This window comes from Bombus terrestris, chromosome 16, assembly GCF_910591885.1.
Source record: "Bombus terrestris chromosome 16, iyBomTerr1.2, whole genome shotgun sequence".
Taxonomy (NCBI): Eukaryota; Metazoa; Arthropoda; class Insecta; order Hymenoptera; family Apidae; genus Bombus; species Bombus terrestris.
This window is the reverse complement of record NC_063284.1, coordinates 2147085-2169851: the sequence shown is the minus strand read 5'-3', so window position 1 is coordinate 2169851 and position 22767 is coordinate 2147085. Positions and strand designations below refer to the sequence as shown.

Below are 22767 nucleotides of genomic sequence, written 5' to 3'. Positions count from 1 at the left end.
AAGGCGGTTCATGTATATTTTTATGGGCGAAACACGGCAGACCATGGGTACTAAGAGAATGATTCGCAGAGTCGCGTTTTGCTCGCAAAAATTTACAAGAGTCGCCTTTCGAAGTTCGCAAAATTAGAGATACGTTGAACAGTGAATCGTTAAAACGACGATCGAGATGCAGATGTTTCGTATAATTGTGTGCTTAAATCGTTAAATAGAAATATATTCTATTGGAGGCTTTTTTCATTTATTACGAACGCGGTGATTATTTTTAAGTTTATTTAAAATTTGCGAATAGTGTGAAACTTCAGGATAATTTTGAAAGTTTGGTTGCATGTGTGCTGACGTAATAATATGGTCAGAGAGATTGAGATGGTAAATTCTCATCCACGTGTTACAATTTTGTTCCATATACATATGTATATCCTCTAGAGTAATGTTTCTTGAAGATTAGAGGGTGTTTTATGTTAAAATAAGATTATTCATAACATGATTTTTAGTTGACTCCTATCTGTTGGAATATTTTTTATAGAAATACTACAATGATCATACTTAATGAAAATTTACCATCTCTCCGGGATTATTTGACCAAGCGAAAAAAGAAAATGAAGACATTTAGAAGCGTATGCTTGTACGAATTTACCAATATTTTTATATCTTTCCGTTTCATTATAGACAATGCAGAGAGAGACATAATTATTTTAAAAAAACAGAGAGGAAAATAGTATGATAAAGGAAAGAAAATAATGACACGTGCCTACAATAGTTACCATTGAAATTTGTATATATATATGTATAAAGTGTATTCATACATATATCATGAGCCAAGAAGAAAGTAATTTTTTCATTGTTACTCAGTGAAAATATAAACACCAAATGATAAAAAGGAAATATATTATAAGACAGATAAAATCTGAGATACATAAAATAAGGACATTTCACTATCTCTTCTTGGTGCATGCAATCAAGTAGCACTATCTATACATATAGATATACTGTATATGTATGTAAATATATATAAGTATATAGACGCATATATATACATACATATTGTAAAATAAAAACACATATATTTGTAAGTCGTCTATATGTAGATATAATTAAAAAAAAAGGATTTAGATGATTGTGCTCATAAGAGACATAAAGAAAATCTTCGCTAGCGTTTATTTATATACATGAGAAATTATAATTAGTAACGAAGGAAATAAAATATAGAAGTGGACGAGGAAAAAAGGATCCGTCTAGTTCTGCGCTTGTAGATTTAATATTCGTTATATAGGACGTGAATTAAAAACAAATAAATAGAAAAACGAAGTATTTTCTCCGAGAGTCGAAATAAACGGGAAAAGGAAGAAATAAGATTTAACAGAGGAACACAGAATTGTATAGAGAGTGGAAATTTATAGCGGTTTATCTCAGGTTAAGTATAGGTTGAAGAAGGCATACTCGAACAAATGTGTGATCACGTTTCAAATCTGTATATTTTAATTAAATAAACTGAAATATACAAATGTTTTTAGCAAATATTTTCTTCGCGAATACCAGCATAAGCCTTCGTTGTACTTTGCCTACAAACTTGAATATAACTCTTGAATTATGGAAAAAATATTTATCTATTTATTTATGTTATCATAAAAATGTTTAAAAAGTTTACAATTCTTAATAAAATACAGAATCAAATTAATTCACTGTTCTTTCTACCGTTTTAGATATTTAGAAGACTGAAATTACGTACAGTTATCAAGTAAAATAAAATTGAGCAAACTTATATGGTACTGAGATGCAAATTGGATATTTCAAAAATAATTTAAACGATTGTTTATATTTCTATGCTGTTATTTGAAAAAATACAATTTTACATATATACAGAGACACAAGTAAGTCAGATTTTTCTTTTTCTGTGATTTCATAATATTATTTATAGGCATTTTCACGAATATGCTTAGCTCATATACACATACATTTAAAGGTATAATGTTAATTTATATATCATACATAACAATGTACATGCTAGATATTCATTTAACTTATATATCAATAATAAATACTTTCTCTTTGTTTTGAAACCATCACTCACACAAAGATATCCAAATACAGTATTGGTGATGGATTACAATGTAAATAGAAATATAAGAAGCGACAGAATATGATTCCTTAGAAGAATTATCATACATACTTGTATATAATCTAACACAAAGTGCATATTTTTTCTTTTTCTTTCCTTTTGTCTTTTTGTTATTAAACTCACAGATGGAATATCCAAAGCTTATAAAAGTTACCTGCAATTTTACAAGATAATACTGAAACTTATAAACCTAAAATGTATGCTAGAAAGTATGCATTACTATTTTTTTTAACATTATATTTATATCTTTTTTAATTATTTTAATATATCTTTCAGAATTCTATGCAAGGAAAACATTCATTTAATAATTAGTGTACATTTTGAGACTTATATCAAATTCTGGTTATTCAAACTTTCATTTTAAGAACACTGAATTACTTAATGCATCATGCCAAAATGTAAAAACAATTCTTTGATAAAAAATGTATTGACAATGAAAGCAGATTTTATATATTTTTACAAATATGGTAAAAGATGGTGTGATTGCACAATTCTGCTAATTTAATTTTCATGACACGTGGAAATTGTTACAAGTTTTCATCAAATTGAAGATATTTGAATTGTCATAAAGGATCATAGTCTAAAATTATTTAAGAGTAATACATTGTTTTACGAACAACACTGTAACAACACAGAAAATTTGTATCATTAGTACTTGTAATACATATATTTAATTTTATTTATTTTTTCCATAGTTTTATAATGTTTCTGCGGCCTGGTACTCATTTATAAAAAGTGCCTAATTAAAAAAGATTAATTCAGTATATAATCAATGAAGCTTAAAAAAATTGACGCAATAACAGACTGAACATCCAATAGAAGGAGAAATATTAATCCTTTTCTTGTTATTACAAAAAGTGTATTGAATTCATCAATGTGTTAGTCATAATAATAAAATGTATCACAAAGTGTTACAAATCATTTGAAAATATTTCATTAAAAAAAAAAAAAATGAATTACATACAAAGCAGAAAATTTTGTAAAATATTTAATTATATCTTAATGAATCTCTAAAGAATTAATAATCGGAAAATGTTAAAATATTCGATGTAACGATGTGGTACAGTAAAATTTACTACGCTATTAGAAGGATTAGTAACAATAATTAATTATGCATTATTGATTATCAATTATGTGCTAAAAATGTAATTCATTTTTCTTTTTGTAGCCATGAATATTTCAAAGATTTATTACATCATGAAACTCGTTTATTATTACAATTAACTATCTAGAGTAATTGAATCGGCATTTTAACGTGCTTCAGTTCAAACACACTCTCATGCACCATATGTATACGCATACCCATTAAATGACAAAGACGATAAGGCACAGAATACACGTTATTACTTATGAGCAACCATTATACGTGATTGCAAAGCCCCGATAAATGGAAAAAAGGCAAGAGGACGAAAGGAACTTGTTTCATAGAATTCTGAGTTTTCAAGAAAATAAAGTAATCACCCTCTTTTCATATGTGAAAATACCATGTCGCCTACAATTTTATTTCTTCCCAAATTATTTATATTAATAGAACATTATAAGAATCATCTACTAAATTTTTGATAATAAGAAAAAATAATTTAAAAAGACATTGTTTAATACTTTCATACATGGATCATGGCAAATGATATTTTATGATTCGTTCCATTGTCATAAGTTATCCTTGCTAGATTCTGATTACGTAATTTCTTGCTAAAGAAATCAAATAATTCATGAGAAGTCTTACAAATTTAAAAAGAGGACTCAAGTACCGCATGTAGAAATGATATTTTCTTCACTGTTCTTAGAAGTTAAATAAATTGCTAGAGAATTGAATTTGTTTTTTTACAACCAGTGAAACGTAATTACTAAAATAGTAGTCAGTTTGTGCCCTAGGGTTATCACAAAAACACGAGTCAGACTCTCGTTTCCCCTAAAAATTCATCTCAAATATCATTTGAGAAATCTTTCACTGAACTCATTTGCTATATGAGTCTTATTATCACGAAAGATCATATGTACACGTGTATAGCCTTTTTCAGATTATACGGGGCGGTGATAAAAAAAATATTGCAAATATATGTACGTAATGTTATATGTGTGTGTGCACTGCATATGATTACACGCCATTAAGAGTACTCACATTAAAAAAGTTATTTATTCTTTAAAGAACGAGTTACTCTTATGGAAAAGATTCTAAATTTTATTTACAATTCGTTACTTAAAAATACATACTTAGTTTTTTCATTAATGAAAATATCCTTAATGATATAGAATATGCACATTTTTCATCGTCATCTCACTCATTTACCGTCATTGTTTGACAATCTTCTTCTTTTTTTTTTTTTTTTTTTTTTTTTTTTTGACACGGTATCCATTACGATGGAAATTAATTGCACAATCTGATTAAAATAAAAGTTAAAAATTAAAATTCATTCCTAATCATTATTTTTCCCACCTTTCAAAAGAATATTCTTTTCATATTATACATATAACATTTAAATGGCTAAATAAAAGTATTACATTAAACAATGGCATTCTCTTTTGTTGGCTTTACATGATAAATAAAATAGAAAATGGGAATACTACTTTGTTTGATATAAGTAACTAAGCCGTCTCAGATACATACAAAGTTTTGATTATTGAAAATAGCAGACATAAATATTTACCATTATGCTATCTTCTTCGATAAAATATTATGATTTATCATCTATAAGGCTTGAAAAATAATGTTACTGAAAATTCACAAATATTTGGATACATCGAACATTTTATGACGATATATCTTTTTTAGAATTTCGAATTCCCATTTAGTGACTAATTAATCGTGTAAAAGTAGTAGCAGTTACGTCATACGTTATGTACTTATACTTAAACATATAGAGATATTTACATTGTCCTTTCATACACCATTCGATACATTCATAAAGAAGAGTTTTTCAAGTTGATCTCGTATAATGATACACCAAATAGCAATTGCATAAAAATTCTTGCCTTCCTTCTTCAACATATTCCGCACACGTAATCCTCGCCAGTAATTATCGAGTAAAAGTATTAGCACAAATAATGTACAGTTACGAAATAGATCTTGCACGATTTCGTGGGAAATGATACCAAATGATTAGTTAGCTGAGTGAAATTCATCACGAGACTTATTTTTACTCTCTTCAATTTCAATTGTATACAAAGTGTCTCATAATCAATGGTAAAATCGATAACAATTCCCCATTCTATAACTAAAAATAAATAAGTTGTATTCATAAAGAAAAAATAATTCCTTGCTTATTAAAAATATTTTACGTTTCTATGAATATTTTTTGTTATTTCTTATATATAATGATAAAAAATTTAGATGCGTTTTTATCGATTTTGTTATTAATTATGAGAAATCTTGTATAATGCAATGTTCGTTTTAATGGTAAAAGCGAATGCGATGTTCGTTTTAATGGTAAAAGCGAATGCAACGTTCCATTCATGATTGCTGTAATTGTTATCTAGCATTGGAAGCACCAATTCATTTTTATCAGACATAGAAGAAAGATATACAAAGAAAGGTTAATATATTAGCCTTAATTGATTATACTATAATAAAAGAATCATTAAATAACTAATGACTTGACGTTCTTTAATTAAAGATCTTTAGGATAAATGTTCTAGTAAATTGTTATCAAATGTTTCTTCAGTCTTGGGAGAGTAAAATATTCGCGAATAGTCCCTGTTTGATTTTTTTTTTTACCACTGATATTTGTTCAAGAACGAAACTATATCGTTAATTAAATATAAGGGTAGTTCATACGTGTTGTTCAAGTGCGTAATGGATCATCCTTTTTCATATCTTTTTCGTTCCACTACCTAGTAGTTATATTTGGTTTTGTATGTTTCTATTTTTTAAACAAGATATTTGACTTTAAAAACAATGAAAAACTGCTTCGCATATGTTCATGTAAATGCATAAAATTAAAACTTAAGTCGACAAAACGTCGGCTTCAGTCGGTTTTGCAGTAAATTCTACAAAACTCTGCACGCTGGTATAATAAATAATTTTCTCATAGTTTCCTTTTTTTTAAGAATAAATTTTCCAGAGAGTTATAGAAACCAAACTTTTTAGTCTAATGCAGTTTTCATCCAAATTTTAGCTACAGAGTTTTTGTTTGGTTATTAACATCCACTGCTCCAAATAATAATATTAATAGCAATTAAAAAGTAAAGATACTTTCTCTCATTATGCGAACACTGTGTTCCTTAGTCGACTTGAGCAGTGTACCTTTTTCTTTTTGGCATGTTTTTATGACCACAGTCGTTCGCGTTAGAAACGGATTCCGTTTCCTCTTTGGGGAAATCGTGGAATGAGAAAAAAAATGCACGCGTTCACCGACAAACCACACAACACTCTTGTAAATGTACAAGTATATACGAGGCACCGTTTTAAAACGCTAAATATGTACAATTGTTCGCCCTAACGCGTTCTCAAGTGAAAATATGCGCAACAAGATCCTTTCATAACGAAGACGAACTACGTAATATGATCATCGTGAGAAAGCAAAATTTTTTATACTACTCTTTGAGTCTCTCTGAACAAATCGATTTTTCATTAATATTCCCTCTTTTTTTTCCTAATTAATGCTGCCATCACACTTTTGTACTGCAAAGAAGATGAAGAAGTCAGCGATGAGAAACGAGGAGGAACTGCAGGAACTAACGATCATAGGAGAAGTTTGAAACCATAAAGTTGTGTCCTCGACGAAGCAATAATAAGAACCTTTTTATCGATGTTCCATGTATTTTGAAGAAATCGTTTGGAACATTCAGCAACAAGGGGAGAAAAAAGGTTCGTCGTTGTTGCTTCAACGAGGAGAGAACATTAGCGAGGTTGCGTCCTCGGAACCTAACTGCGTAACTATTACTTTCGGCACCGTTCAATTGGCATCATTTTCAATCGTGGACATCTGTTAGTCGCACTGAACGTTCTTTAATTTAGTTTCGACACCGGAAACGGCCAGAAATGGCTGACGAGCGTGGTCCTTATGGTCACGGGCGATTAAAACGAGTCTTTGAGCGCTATGACCGCCGTTGATCTTCTGCTGAGCTTCGGACATTCCTGGTGTCAAGAATGATCTCAGGTGCTGCCACTTAATTGGAGAACACCTGTGGAGCACTCGCTGTGCCCGTTTCTCCACGGGCTACACGGCACAGCCTTTTCTCGTTCCATAAAGAATTTTTAACTCTGGAACAATGATCTTTCTTATCAAAGCGTTCGTTTTCGCTGTCAACATCTCCCGGTGAACATCCTTCTTGAAGATCTTGATGCCTGGACGATGGACCAGAAATGCGTTGTCCAAGATGAGGAAATCGTAGTCAAGGACGCACAACGCGTAACCCTAAAACGAAAGTCAAACTGGGTTAATGATTCAGAGAAATCGCATTGGAGAGGTTGTTTTATGAATATTACATGAATCGACGGTTTTTCGGTCATCTTTTATTTTCCCATGCATTACTGTCGATATCTTATTTTAGCAAATCTTGTATGTATTTTTCTTTTCTTCCCCTTTTTTCCCTTTTCATGCCGTTTTTAAGTTTATGAACTTGGTGTATGTGACGTGAAATTCTTTTAGAATTGATCAATAAATCTTTCTTACAAATGGCGCCTTTTTCGTTTCATAGTATGTGAAACGCATTGGCGGTAATTTCTTTGAAAGAATTCATACTTGTTAATGCATCGAATGTTGAAATACTTTTTTTATAAACGGTTTACACTTTCATGAATTTAGCGACGGATAGATTCTCTACATAGATTAGCTCTGAGAGTGTCAGATCGCTTTTTACATCAAACTATTTCTCACTGATATTCATATATGAAAATAAATTCATGAATTTTTTGCGAAATATCTATTGCCTGGGATTCGACCGAATATTTTGCAAGTTTCGAGTAAAGATAAAAGTAGGTCGTGACTATATCGACACAAGTTGTTTTATAAGCCGGAAATCATTTGCACCTGTGTCATTTTGTCGCTTTTTCCTTCCCAGCTAAGCCTCTCATCGTACAGAGGATCATTATTGCTCCCGATGAAAATCGGCTCCCAATGAACGAAACTGCCTGTCCTTTTGCCGACGTGAAACACGTGAAGATCCTCCGTTTCCGGAGCTTCTTGCCATTCTTTACTTCGAGGAACGTTATGACAGCCGGAGCACAACTTTTTGTGGAAGGGAATTGCCGTGCCGGCCTTCAGCATCTGAACCTGAAATGAGTATTATTTGTTAAATTATTTCATTATTTTTTATACGAAAAGAATACATTTTTTATTTTTTCAAAATTTCTGAGAACATATTTTTAAGTATATAAAGTAGATATAAATATATATCTACTACTATATATATATATATACATATGCATATATATGGTGTTCAAAATTACGTTGAAGGTCCACGTATATAGAAATCACCGTTTATTTCAGAAACACGTGGCCATCTCATAATTTATAATTTATTGAAATTTTAGCAAGGAAAAAAGGACTCTTAAATCGAAAATTGTTTATTATAATTTTCATAATTTTGCTAACAAAAAATTGAAACATATACATTTTTCTCTTTTACAAAGATTAACTTAATTAATCTTTATTATTAATTTAAATAATTTTTAAATATGCTAATATAATTAAATGCTAATGTTTAAGAACTTTTGATCTAACTCAACTGTGCACTATAATTTATATAACATCACTTAGTGTAGTATTTTCATTATGCTTAGTTGCACATGGTAGTTTTCGTTATAATATAATCATAAAATTCTGTCATAAAAATAATTCATCGAAAGGATAACGGTTTTACAACATTTTTTACAAAAGTATCCGGGTTCAACGTCTTCTTACGCGATTATGATTTCACCGTTTCTAATTACAGTTTTACCACCGTTTGAAGAGGCGCAGTTCTCTGCTTATACTTTGAAAAAAAAGGGGCAGCAGGCAGCGTGTATCACGGTTAATGAAATAAGGCTTGTTCGACGTTTGAAAAAATGGAATGAAATTGAATAGTGCATAGAAGTGGTGGAATTGAATTGAATGTTTCATAGAAGTGCGGCCAGCGGCCAGCTGCACTTCACAGCAACGCTGCTAATTGTACGTATCAAGGTCCACGGTCAAAGGAAGCGCCACTGATTAAACGACCCTCGCGTTCATGCCATTTAACGCATTGTCGGATATTATGCAGCCGTCATTGCGCTCTTCCCCATCCGTTTAATTAGCTCCAAGTTCAGTTTTCAACTAAAATGTCAAATGCGAATGAACCAAGTTCAGCGAAATGTATTTCTCTGATTAAAAAACGCGAAGATCGCTTCTCACTGATAATTAAATACGTTCCATCGTGCAATTTCACTGCTTTCAGTTTAAAAAGAACGATATAAAGATTTTATAACGATGGTGCAGACATTTCGCGTTTTTTTTTTATCAAGGTCTTATTGGCAGATTTCGTCGACATTTTCTTTCCTTTTCAAAGTGCTAATTAGGTTAGATTAGATTATATCTGGGGTGAAATTAATTTAGGTTAAGTTAGTTTAAGATAAATGTAATTGAGGTTAACTTGTAACGATGAGTAATTAACAGCTTTAATCGTAAATAAAATTTTAGGATAAAGAATATTAATTATTTAAGTTATTTAATCTTCAGCTTTTTGGATATTTTGCAGATTATTGATATACCGCGTGCGTGGACTAAAATAAAATTGTGTAGTGAACGGTTGCATAGCGGCATTTGGTTGTATGCGAATGTCACAACGTAAAAGGTTAACACAAAATAAAAGTTTTAGATCGAAAGTACAATCCGACATGGAAGTTAAATAGAACAGTAACAATCTAGTAACTTTCTTCTCCAATATTTCAACATCTGATTAAATGATAAATATGCTTATTTAAAGACATGTATTGTAATATATTAATATTGAAATACCAGCATTAAAAATATAAGATGTTCTTATATATATATATATATGTAATAAGAATACTTTAATATTTCTAACATTAAAAATTTACAAGGTTTTGCAACTCTAACTTACCAAACGTGTTTTATTATTAGGCGGTTGACTCTTCTCGTCCACCTCGAAGATGGACAATACAAAAACTTTGGGGTTAGGTTTGTAGAGGGCGGGTTGATCCCTCCTTCTGATCATCTCGAGGAATTTCGCGGGCAAGTCTGGATTCGGGTAAAGTTCGATATCGCTTGCTAACACGTAGAACGTCGGCGCCGATTCACGGGCTATGTTACGTCCGACGTTCACAGGGTACAGCAGCTTCTTCTCGTTTTTATACATCTTTGAAAGCGTGACATTCACCCACGGTGGTCCCAGCGTGCAGTTATACGTGTCAGACATAACTTTCTCGGTCGGGGGTACCTATTTCAGAAAGCAGATTGTGCCACACATTATAATAACAGCTTAGAGACTGGACAGTATATGTATAAGGTTATACTTGATGATTTTATAACTATTTTATTTTTTGGTTATTTTGTAGTTACTTAAACTTTTATTAGAAAATAATTTCCAGTGAGCAATATTTTTTTGATGGTTATTTCTTTAGTGAATATAATAAAACAGATATCTAGTAGGTTAGTAAATTCCCTAGAATATATTTTTCTCGAACGTTCATTTTCAAGACTCTAGACGAAGATAGTAGAGAAGATGAGATGTGTATCGAATAGGCAGAATTGGAAAGACGATGCAATACTTTCTGTCGAGACAGAATAAAAAGTGGAACAAGATGAAAGGTCGGGAAAGTGGTAATTAAACCGTGGAACCAATCAGCGGCCGATAGGGAATGCCTGTTTATTTCTTTCCGCAGTGCATGCATAATACGACAGTAAGAGAGTCGTCCTGGAAACAAAGTAGAGCCTTCACACGTGTAATTGGTACACGTATTCCGAGGTACTAGGAGTCGCAATCGTGATTTCGCGTTCTAATTAATTACGTACACGTGTATCGACGTTACGTCGTGATACAGAAGGAATTAATAACAGAGTTTCGCCACAGAAAAGTACAGCCGCAGGAAGTGCTTCTCTTGCCAATCTATTTTCTCATGCCGCCTGTCTCGAAGTCATTTCACTTTTGCAAAATATTATCCACTTACTTTACTTAATTCGTTCAATTCTATTTCTGTAACTTATTACCAAAGATTTAACGTGTTATTAACGGTAGTGAAAGGACAGGATGATTTTGAACAATTTTTTTAAAGATATTACAGTAAAATGTTTGATTGTAAAGAGATAGAAATAGACCTGAGCTCTTGTTGTTAGTCTAATCTTCTTAAGGTTAAGACTATCGCAAAGTGAGTTATATAACTATTTTTTTATATTCTTTTTGGATCCTTAGGAGAAAGAAGGCCAATTTTTTAGATTATTATTTTCTGTAATTTTTAAAATATTTCTGGGATGTTGTTCTATTGATAGGCTTTTAGAGTTTTGATATGAATAGTATTCCAAGGGAAATTTAGTCTTCATTACATTACACTATCAATTTTTAAGTCAAATGTTTAAAAAATTTTTTATTTATTCGAAAATTTTATTTATTCGAAATTATACTTAGCAAAAATAAAAGTTTGCTTTGAAAAAGTTTACAACCAAAACTTGACGGAGCAGAAACGACACTCCGACCCCTATCTGAAGACTTTAATGCTGGACCGATTCACGGTATCACAAGTAATATTGTCAAAACATACGTCTAAATACAATACACAACATGAAAATAAAAAGCAAAATAGCGGAAGATGCGTGAATGTCACGCAGTGGAAACTCGACCGAACTGAATACACCGGCAAGCGTCAACAAGTGACCCGATAACATCGAAATTCTGCACGGTCAGCACAGTCTCGTGTTTTCAAAACGTGAGTGGTTTCCATATCAAACGTGCCGAGAAAATCTCGTGGATTCCTTTAAAAACCAGCCTCATCTCCAGAATCTTCACAGTTTCACGAAGAAACACATCAAAAATTCAACCAAATGTATTTTAACACGTATTTCGTGCTTTCACTACTTGGTTTGACGATATGTCAGGCAGTTCCAGCGGAGAAGAAAGAAGAAATCAAAGAAGAAGTAAACAAGAAGGAGCTAGAGATAGAACAGACTGGAGAAGACACCGAAAGATCCAAAAAATCGGTGGTCTTAATGGACCAAGTATTAGGAGAAGCTCAGAGTTTCGGTATTCAAACTCCTTCACAACATATCCAGAGTCTGAATATCAAACAAGCTCCAGGAGTTTCTGAGACTGTCAGTATCCAGAATCCACAATCTGCTCAAACTCTCAGCATTCAAACTTCACAACCTGTTCAAACACTCAGCATCAAAGATCAATCTAGTCCAACTTTGAGTATCAGTCAGGATTCAGGAGTTTCTGAGACTATTAGTATCCAGGATTCACGATCTGCTCAAACTCTCAGCATTCAAACTCCACAATCTGTTCAAACACTTAACATTCAAGGTTCGCAACCTGTTCAAACGTTGAACATCAAGTCAGGTTCTCCGGGAGTTCAAACACTAAGCATCAAAGGTCCGCAACCTCTTCAAGCCTTCAGCATCAAACCAGGTTCTCAAGTCCAAACCTTCACCATCCAAGGGTCACAACCTCTTCAAACATTCAGCATCCAAGCTCCAAACTCTGTTCAAACTTTCAGTATCCACCCAGGTTCGCAAGGAGTTCAGACTTTGAACGTGATTCAGCCTCAACGCGATCAAACTTCTGCAAACGTGATAATGGGTCCTCAGCATACCAAGACTGTCCAGGTGATCCACCCTGGCCAAGGTGGCTCTCAAACCAACGTAAACATCGTCCAATCTTCACCGAAAGAGATTGACGTACCTGTTGTTGAGAAGATTACTCGTACGGAGAAAATTGTGGAGCCTATACCGCAAAGAGTGGTTGTTTCTGAAGTGGAAAAGGAGATCGTGGCTCCTATGGTGCCTATTTTTAGGGAACAGATGGTTCTTGATCCAGAGTATTCTTGTTTAGTAATAGAACCAGAAACTATGCCAACTTTTTTTAAGCACTTTCATTTTAAACCAAAATTCTACTCAGCTGTGAAACCTAAGATGTTGATCAAGCAACCTATGAGGGTTTTGGAGGTTAGGGAACGCGCCTTGATAGGTGTATAGAAAGCAGCACTCGATGTAAGAAAATATTTATTTATTTATTTATTTATGTAAATTGAAATCTGTAAGGATTGTGTGAAGTAGAATAATTTATTTGCTCTTTCTAAGATCTTTAAGAGCAGAAACCCATTGTAATTGGTGAAATAAAATTGAAATAGCACTAAATTTGATTATACTTATTACTTTTTCAATATCTCAAACCGTACACTTCCATAATAACGACCTACTGAGGATAGATACGATAAAGTAATTCAAAACGTAAACGCAAGCATTTTCAAACTAGATGCAACATTAATCGGTCCAACAAATAGGACATAAATAAGATACAGAAAGCAAGGAAGTCATTAATACTCACCATTTTTGGCACGTGTTTGCTACTGAAGAATACATGAAAGGTGACCAGCTGGGAGACCAGAGAGCTGCCACAGTTTCTCGAGTACTTGATGGCGTCGAGGGTCGCCGCGAAGTCTGTGCCAGGGGCGTGCATTGCAATCGATATCGGCGCTCTCCATCGCTCCAGCAACGGCTCCAGATTGTCCAGGAACGTGTAATCCGCGTGCGTGGTATACGTCACGCTTTCCCAACATTTCACCGCTATGCTCATCGGCACGTAATTATAGAGGACCCAGTAATCACCTCGCTGCGCTCTCCTCGGTTCCGAGGATTTTTCGTTGCACTGCACCGCTTCTTTTAGGCTCATCGCTGATTCAACGACCGGCAAACCGTTCTTTGCCTGTAACAGAAATGCCAAATTGGTTAATTGGCGGACCCGAGGCGAACCAAATTAAGTCTTCCGACCCTGGCAAAGAATATTGGTGCTCAAATCTGACTCAAGCGAGAAGTAAGACATCGCTTCAAACTTATTCCAAAGCAAAATCAATTAGAAAATCTAATCTAACGTAAAACGTGATTCCAATTGAAAGGAAACTGTTTGTCAATTATAGGGATCCCTAGACAAACTCCTAGGGAATAATGGTTCCTTTACATCGAGGTATAGGAAACAAATACGATATGAAATACAATCTAACAGTATATAAGCAGGTCACACGATGCAATTTCACTCTTGAACCTATTCTCGATAAAACATAATACCACAACGGTTGCCTCACTTACTTCCTCACAATCTTCTATACTGAATTTTGCGCGTGACATTACCGGCATTCCCCTTTATTACTAAATTATTGCTAGATACAGTTTCTTGCAGCAGTATCCATCAGAAAGGTCGTAGAAGGAGATGGTAAAAGCTTTCGCTCCAATTTTGCAGAGTGACGGGATGGGGAAAGGCGAAAGGGGGCAGGCGGAGATACACGTTGAAGTTTTCCCTTTTGAAATATTGAACTGCAAAGCGGTAGGAGGCGGCTTCTGAGCCCGGTTTTACGCGACTTAATTCCTCTACACTCCCCTAGGAAACTGCGAGAAACTTGATTCGCGAAAAAAAGGAACCTAACCTAACCTAACCTTAAACGCCTAACCTTAGACCTACGTATATCGAACAATCGGTGATTTATACAGACTTTTGAAGACTTCCGGATGACGAAACTTATCCGGCGTAATTTCAAGTGTTTTGAAATTGGACACGAATATTACTTATTTGAAATTTCGTCTCTTTTTATATTCTTACTGATGGAAATTTTCCAGCCATTGCCGTTCCCATTATCGACGAGCTAAGCGAACTAAAGTTCTTTTCGAAACGTTCGAAGGTAAACAGTGTAACTTGAAACTTTAGATGTTCATGGTAGATTAAACAATTTCAATGCGGTTACTAGAATGATGTTGAACTGTTATGTACGTGAATGGGTAATCAGGTAGCATACAGTTAATGTTAAAAATGGTTACACTGGTCGCAGCTAGTATCTCGAATCTCAGTTCACGAACGTTATCGTGACTACCGTGCATACGACAATGTAAGAGCGACCACTTCTGAACCCGACGTAGTTTCTTGAAAGGGTCGACAGATCTTATCCAATGATCAGGATTTTAAACGAGGTCGAGTCACTTCTCATCCAGCGGCGAGAACAGTTGAATTTTGGATGAAAGTCGACCGTTTCGGGCAGAATATACTTTTTTCCTCGATAAGATCTGGCGAGATAAGGCCGGGACAGAAAATATCAGCGACGATGGGCACTCTGTAATCCAAGAACCCTCTACTTGGCTCATAGTCCTGTCATATACAGCTTGCATCGACCCTGTCGAAACGTAATTTCTTCGATATCGCGAAATCAAAGTATTCACGATTAATTTTGAACTTTACTAATTTTATGAAAATCCAAAATATTTAATAAGTAATTATAATTATAAATAATATTACATACTATGATTTCTTTAGTATTATCATTATCAGTAGGTTTTTCGTGAAAGATATATTTTCCATATCGAATTAAAATGAATTCTACGTGGAAAATTTCACGAGCAATTTCATATCCAATTATCGAATTTTCTACCAACGATTCCATATTTTCCATTTGCTATTAAAATCGTCTTTCCACGATCAATTCCATATTTTCCATATATAATTGCATATAGAATTTTCCAGCAACAATTTCATACTTCCCATTTCCCGTGTGAATGGATTTTCTTCCATCAATTGCACATTCAATTTTCCATATCTAATTACAATCAATTTTCCAGGATCGGTTCCACATTTTCTACATCCAATCGGAATCAATTTCCCGCGATCAGATTCTTATTTTCCACGTGCAATTAGAATCAATTTCCCGGGATCAATTCCACATTTTCTATATTCAATCGGAATCAATTATCTGAGGTCAACTTCAAATTCAATTTCCACTTTTTCCATATCCAATTGCAATCCGTTTTCCGGCATCAATTTCACATTTCCCACGTGCAATTGGAATCAATTTTCCAAGGCCAATTACAAATTTTTTACGCTCAATTAGGCATCAGTTTCACATTTTCCACGTGCAACTGCAATCAATTTTCCACGACCAATACCACGCTTAATTAAAACCAGCTCCACAATCAACCATAATAGGATCTATTTTCCTTCGATAATTACTTCAGAATGGTGTTGACACAACAATGTTAAACTTCACCCAGAAACACAAGACGTAGAACCAAGTCGTAGAACGGATTAGTCATCCGGGATCCGGGCAAGTCGTTTGATGGAAAGTCCGATAGGACGAGATTTCTCTCGTCGTTTTTTGCTCAATTATCGCGGCAACGCGCGCCATTGACGTTACTTGCATGGGATCGAACGTGATTATCGATCGAAGCCGAGGTAATCTGTTCGAGATTGTGATGCTAGCAAATGGTACGCGGAGAGCTGTTGATCGAAACAACGATCGATCCGTGAAATTGGTTATGGTTGACGGTATAAATAGCCAACCTGTGAATAATTCATTGATACTTAATGTTTATAATCTTATGGTCTAAGACCATAATCGATTTGACTCGATTTCGTTTGATCTGGTTTGATCAAGGCCTACCTACTGCCATTGACTATTCGATATCAGTTTTTCGATCGACGTATTCCCTTCTGAAATCAGGATCAGTCATTTTATGGAATGGAATCGAGGTGCAATTTACCTTGCTAAATAGTTATTAATAACGCTAGAAGTCACAACATTACATTGTCATAATTCATCGTCTCTACAGTGAAAAATATAAATACTAACAAATATTGGTTAATTATTTCCTGGCCTTTGTACATGCTAGCTGTCTAGGTGAACAGAACATCGTGTCTTTTTTTACAACCAACAGGTGACGCATACCGGGTTTTCCACAGACACACTTTGCTTTTTTATGAATTTGTACTGATGCAGAAGTTCTTTTCTCCTCCTCAAAGAAAACTCGTTTCTTGTAACTTGTTGGCAATATTTTCTACCACCTCTCTTCGTTTATGCTATGCATGTGTATAAGCAGCTTAATATAGGAATATATGGAAAAACGAATATGGAATTGTTTGTGGAAAATCGAGTATACCATATAACAATGAGTTTGTTGAAATTTTGAGGCACAGGATACGTTAGCCTTTTAGATTCCCAATTATATATTGTCGTTATATTTATTTAGCTCCTTCAGACGATCTCAAAAAATCCACTTTTAGCTCCTCTTGGTTCTATTTAGTTCATGGCATTATCTTAAATATGGGCGATACTACAAAGAACCGTTAGAAAGATGGCTGAATAGCTTGCGTTAGATTATTCTTTTCAAAATAATGCACACATTGTCCCATGGTAATTTTACTTAGAAGCTGAATTATTTAAGTCTCAATGCGCGTATTGTTTGCACATCGTAACGTTCCTCTTTGAACATGTTATGGCGCGTTCACACCAAGCGAGCGAATGTTCCCTCACTTTTCCATTGTATCGTATTGTATTGGGTTTTCCTTTATTCGTCTGAAAGGAAGGCGTTATTGCAAGCCATTTTTCTGCTTCTCGTTTGCCACGAGTCCAGTCTTTGACCATTCCATCCTTCTGTCTTTGCCGGACCTATCGTTTCAGGTGACCCATATTGGTGAAATTTAGCGAAACAAGAATGCACCACTGAGGTTATTACTCGCATCAAATAGCTTCTACACAATGGCGACAAAAAATGGAAAGAGTAAGAGCCACAGTGAAAGAAAGATCGTAAAGCAAAATTATAATCGACCCGCATCACGAATAAATACAACGAATATCATCTCAGGATTCCGCATCGTTACTCGCATGATAAGAAGAGTATCTAGTTACTAAAATATAAAAGTTACTAGCATTCACATGCCATATGCCATCCTCATAGTCACTGCTAGTAACTTCAATTTTCTCCAAATTTCTTCCACGTGTCATCCAGTGAACTGATGTTCTCAGCCTCTCAACAGGGTTCAAATAGCTTCAAGTCTAACTTTTACAAACTTATTCCCCTTGAAAGCGTTAGTTCACTGAACTGTGTTTAAAGTGCTATTCCCTTTAAGGTGTAATATGTGTACGAATACAGTGTTGCGTCTGACTTTACTTTTGCTCGCTACAGCGTGGCCAAAAATTCCGAAGGAATCTACTCACCGTCTGATTATGCCTGTGCTCTGGCCCGTCGCCGTTCTTGTTATCAGCCTTGGCCTCGTTGGTCGTTGGCCTCGTGGTGAGCAACCTCGCCCTGGCTAGACTGGTCGTGTTACCGCGTGCGCTCTTGTTCGAGGCATCCTTGATGGCAGGCACAGCTGACGACGTGGCGCCCTTTTGAGTACCATTTACGAGGTCCACGGCGCCAAAGGTCTCGGATTGCAACGGCGCCGCCCAATTTGTCGGCGGTTCCTCGATCCAGGGCCCGGAGGAGCCGAAGTGAGCGCACACGTAGAGCAACACGCAGATGTTGAGCACCACCGACACCCGAAGTGCCCAATTTCTACGTAGTATGCTCAACATGCTCATCGCCAGCCTCCTCCAGGACCACGAACCGGTTACCGTCCTATGGAGATCGTAACCAAGCGCAGATGGATGCGTTTGCTGTTCTCTTCCACCACCTCCCCACCCCTATGGGGCCCCTGATGCTCCGCGATCAGGATCTGAGCATTGTTGGCCACAGCTTCGACCTCCTCCCTCTGGTTGCCCTCTGAAACACGAATTAGCCTTCGTTACGGCCGATTTCCTCGTAATTCTATTTTTCTTTTATATATCGCACTTTCATCAGCGACCTGAACGCAACGTATTCTACGGATTGAAGGTGTTTTAAGAAATTGCTATACTCTGCGATCTCGTGGCGAGCACTCTTCCAACGACAAGTACTCTTTAGCCTTGCTTCGATCTTGCTGGCCAGTCTCCTTCAAATTGGCAACAAATTCTCTGGATTCTAATAGCAACTACTCGGTGATCTCTGTGATTCTATCTCGATGCTGTTGATTGTAGCTTGATCGCGCCTTGATATAGTGATTTTTACGTCACAACATTGGATACCGTGTTGCAAATATTTACCTACTTCGCAAATACATTGTATAAGCTTACAGACAATATTTGTCAAATAACACGTCATGAAGCTAGCGTAGATGGTGTAAAATCATTGTAGCATATTTATCATTTATATTCGTTTATTGTATTCGTGGAATTAGAATTTCCGTTCGAGATTTAATGGATTATCGGTTTGCTCGTGGCAGTGTCAAACGATCTGACTAAAATTAACTCGTCTTTATTGATTTATCAACTCCGTGACCAAAGCAGTCCCTGATTAACAAACGAGCCCGTCTCTAACAGGTTTAATAATTTCTACCGGGCCTACGTGGATTTCACCGGCCATTGCATAAACCCGGATCGTGATCCCAGGACGATGCATTCTGAAACGGCCGTCCAGAGAATCGTTAACGACTTGTTAGTAACTCAGTTACCTAATTCCATCCATCGGTGATAATGACACTCTGCGGTTGGCATCGATTCTTTTCCCCACTTTTATTACGCATCGATGACTGCCAACGAGCAATGACGATGCTTTCATTGTAAGATCCGGGGCCATTAAATGCTCGACACGGTTCATTATGAGAGATAGGAAAAATAGCCGTAAAATTAATGTTTCGTTTTACGAGCGTCAAATTAGTATCGGTATCGAGTTATTGCGATTTGCAAAGTAAGTGAGTTTTAGCGCAGCTGCCAGCTTCTCAGAGGCCGTATTCAACGACTTCGTTGATCGTAAATTAGAGAAAAGTGCGTTGAATAGGAATTACGAAAGCGTGGAATTGCACGTAATGCAGAAAATGCACAAAAATATATGAAATGTCTAAAGTATAATGATCGTTATGATATCTTGCGGATGAGGCAAATTCCTACTGGTTGGTTACTGTACTCGGTGCATGCATCTGATACATCCTGCGTCTCAGAGATCATAGATAAGCCGCGACAGAAACGATCGAAATTAATCCACGTAAAACAGCTGATTTCATAGAAGTGGAACAAAAATGTAATTATTGGGTTGGCAACCAAGTGATTGCGGATTTTGTCAGTACTACCTAATGACAAAACCCGCAATCACTTAGTTTCCATATAGGGACAGCAATTCGACAGCTGCCTGACACATTAACAGCAGACCCATCCAAAGTTCAGGAGTACTGTAACTCCTGAAACCCTAACAGCAACACATGCACAACGCGTCCGCCATTTAGTCCCCTTTGCTTTGGGCTGGCATTATCTGAGAGCGTGCTCTTTGTCATTCCTACCCTTGTATCGCTGCCAGGCAACTGTACAAAGGCCTGTTTCAGTCGTCGAACAATTCTTGGGCACAGTTATTAGCAACGAACGACGACGGGGTGGAAATTGGCGCGGCACTTTGTATCGTGACTTAATACAATATATGTACAGCAGACAGCAGTTTCTGAAGTTGAATTGCACGTCGGTAGAAGAAGTTAGGCAACATTGTACTGGGAGCCACGCGAAACGACGTATTGCTTCCGATGATTATTGCCCGAGAATGGATCCAACGAAGGGGAAACCGATTTACGCTAAGCTTCGTGATTGCCTTTGCAATTTTTTACGCCATAATGTGCAGGTATGTGGTTTTTGTTAGAGGAGGATGTTACGGAAGATCTGTTCGTAGAGATTCTTTGGTATATTTACGCGTGCCGATAGGTTAGGGTAGGTATTGGGTATTTAGGTTAAGGTAGTTTCTTGATTCGTGTCATTAGAATGCCAACATTTACGAACATTTATATTTTGATGAATGATAGTCGAAACTTGAAGTTTTTCGGGTAAAAATCTACTTACTATTTATACGAGTAAAACTTTCTTTTAATTCTTATTTATCTCGGGACACACTATATATCGGATATTTACAAAACTATAGACGATAAATCGTAGATTATTAAAAAGGGTATTTTATGTCTAATAAACGTATATCCAAAGTCATTGCATTTTTGAGTAACCAATGTTTAAAAATTTAGGAGTTAGGCGCCTGACGTCAGGCAACCTGCCATGAGCCGTTCCTATTGACGCGCTCGTACGAAACTTTTAAACAGCCAATTATGCGGCACCCTTCCTAACCTAGAATAATTTATAAAATTATTCCTTTATTTAAATGCAAACGAATTCGTAATAAATTATCAATGCTCTGATACCGTTAATGCAAACGTATTTAAACGTAAGAAGCGAGGAAGTTGAACCCTTCGAGCTCGATGTTACAGTTTATCGTGGCAAATTCTACGTTGACTCGATCGCCACGTATAACATTACTAGAAATAATGTGTGCGTAATAACACGGTAGAAACTCGATTATCCGATGGGAGACTGAAGACTGGATTAATCGAAATTCCGGCGGGACTCGCAACCTCTAAGAAAAACTTGAATATAATTGCCAACTGTGTTGCTTTAAAAAGTACATAATTAATGGGTGGGAATACAATTTCTCGATCTTTAAGCATGATATTTAAACTGATTATGTAAAACATTCTCTAAATTGAGGGGAAAAGAAAGGGAAAAAGTATTCGCGTGCTGGAAGACGTTTCCGAGACCGATTTTAGAGCTTGGTATGCACTTCATTAGGATAATGAATCAACCGGTAATGGGACAGTCCTAGTTTCGTCATTCTTTTTTCCATAACTTTCCAATCTTCTTGACTCTCTAGAAAATAATACACGATTTGAAAAAAGCTATTTTTAGAAGTTTTTTTTTTACAATTTTATGTGATAAGCGATCGTTCGAATATGCCTTTTAATTTTTTAGGTTAAGAATCAACCTATAACTCGAGAAATTGTCTGTTTATTGTTACGAGTTCCTTTATTACTTTGTTGCGACGATAGACAATTGTTTGAACGTGTTTTTCAATTGTTTAGGTTAGGTTCGATATAGATTTTGATCGAACGTTAGGATAAGGCTAAATTTAGGTTAGGGTTTCAGGCTTCGGCAATGTGCTTGGATTACGTTCACAGCTACGTTCTGATTAGATTTTGGTCAGGCTTGGGTTACGTTCTAATTATGCTTAGGTTATGACAGCGCTAAATTTTCATTAGATTTAAATTACGTCTCCACTATATTTTAATTACTCTTTGAATTAGATATCTGTTCCGTTGGACAGAATTACGAGGTATTATATTTAGATCTAAATTTAACCTAACCTATATTCTGATCTTATAATTTAATGTTTAGGCTATGATCAAAATTTAAATTTCATTGGATTTGATCTACGTTGCCTTCAATCTAAATTCGAATTCACATTAACCACTTACTTTGTACAATATATTTTTTATCCACAATCTTAAGTCTACTTGGAGGTTCAACTTAATTATTAATCTAATCATTTCTGAGAAGTTATGGCAATATGTAATTCTATTTTAAATTTAAATCGAACGTACGTCGTCTTTAAATCTCAATTTAAATTCATACTAACTACTTGCTTCGTATAATATATTTTTTATCTACTAAATGATCCAGCGTTGTATAAGAAGTTGATTAGCTTTCGAAAGTAGCGAGAATGGGACACCGTTTCGCGAGTTTCGACCAACGATTACGCCAGCCTGTATAGTTAATCGCTCGACGCGAAGAGAAGACACGAGACGAACGAACGGTCGACGAACTTGTCGTATTGCAAAGTCATCGCGGTGTAACGTAGCTGGGGGGCAAGAAAATCGATGCAACTGTT

At 35.3% G+C, this 22767-nt stretch overlaps 1 protein-coding gene across 2 annotated transcripts in view; it reads right to left on the bottom strand.

Moving 5' to 3' along the window:
* Positions 1–1453: 1453 nt before the first annotated feature.
* Positions 1454–22767, bottom strand: part of LOC100644946 (beta-1,4-glucuronyltransferase 1) — a 63512-nt gene continuing 42198 nt past the window's right edge. For both annotated transcript variants that reach the window (XM_012317544.3, XM_012317543.3), the window contains exons 2-6: positions 18219–18765; positions 13574–13951; positions 10139–10474; positions 8089–8331; positions 1454–7473 (exon numbers count right to left, since the gene is read on the bottom strand). In XM_012317544.3, coding sequence (XP_012172934.1) covers positions 7276–7473; positions 8089–8331; positions 10139–10474; positions 13574–13951; positions 18219–18584 — 1521 coding nt within the window. In that variant the 5' untranslated portion in view covers positions 18585–18765 and the 3' untranslated portion in view covers positions 1454–7275. The remainder of the gene's footprint in view (positions 7474–8088; positions 8332–10138; positions 10475–13573; positions 13952–18218; positions 18766–22767) is intronic.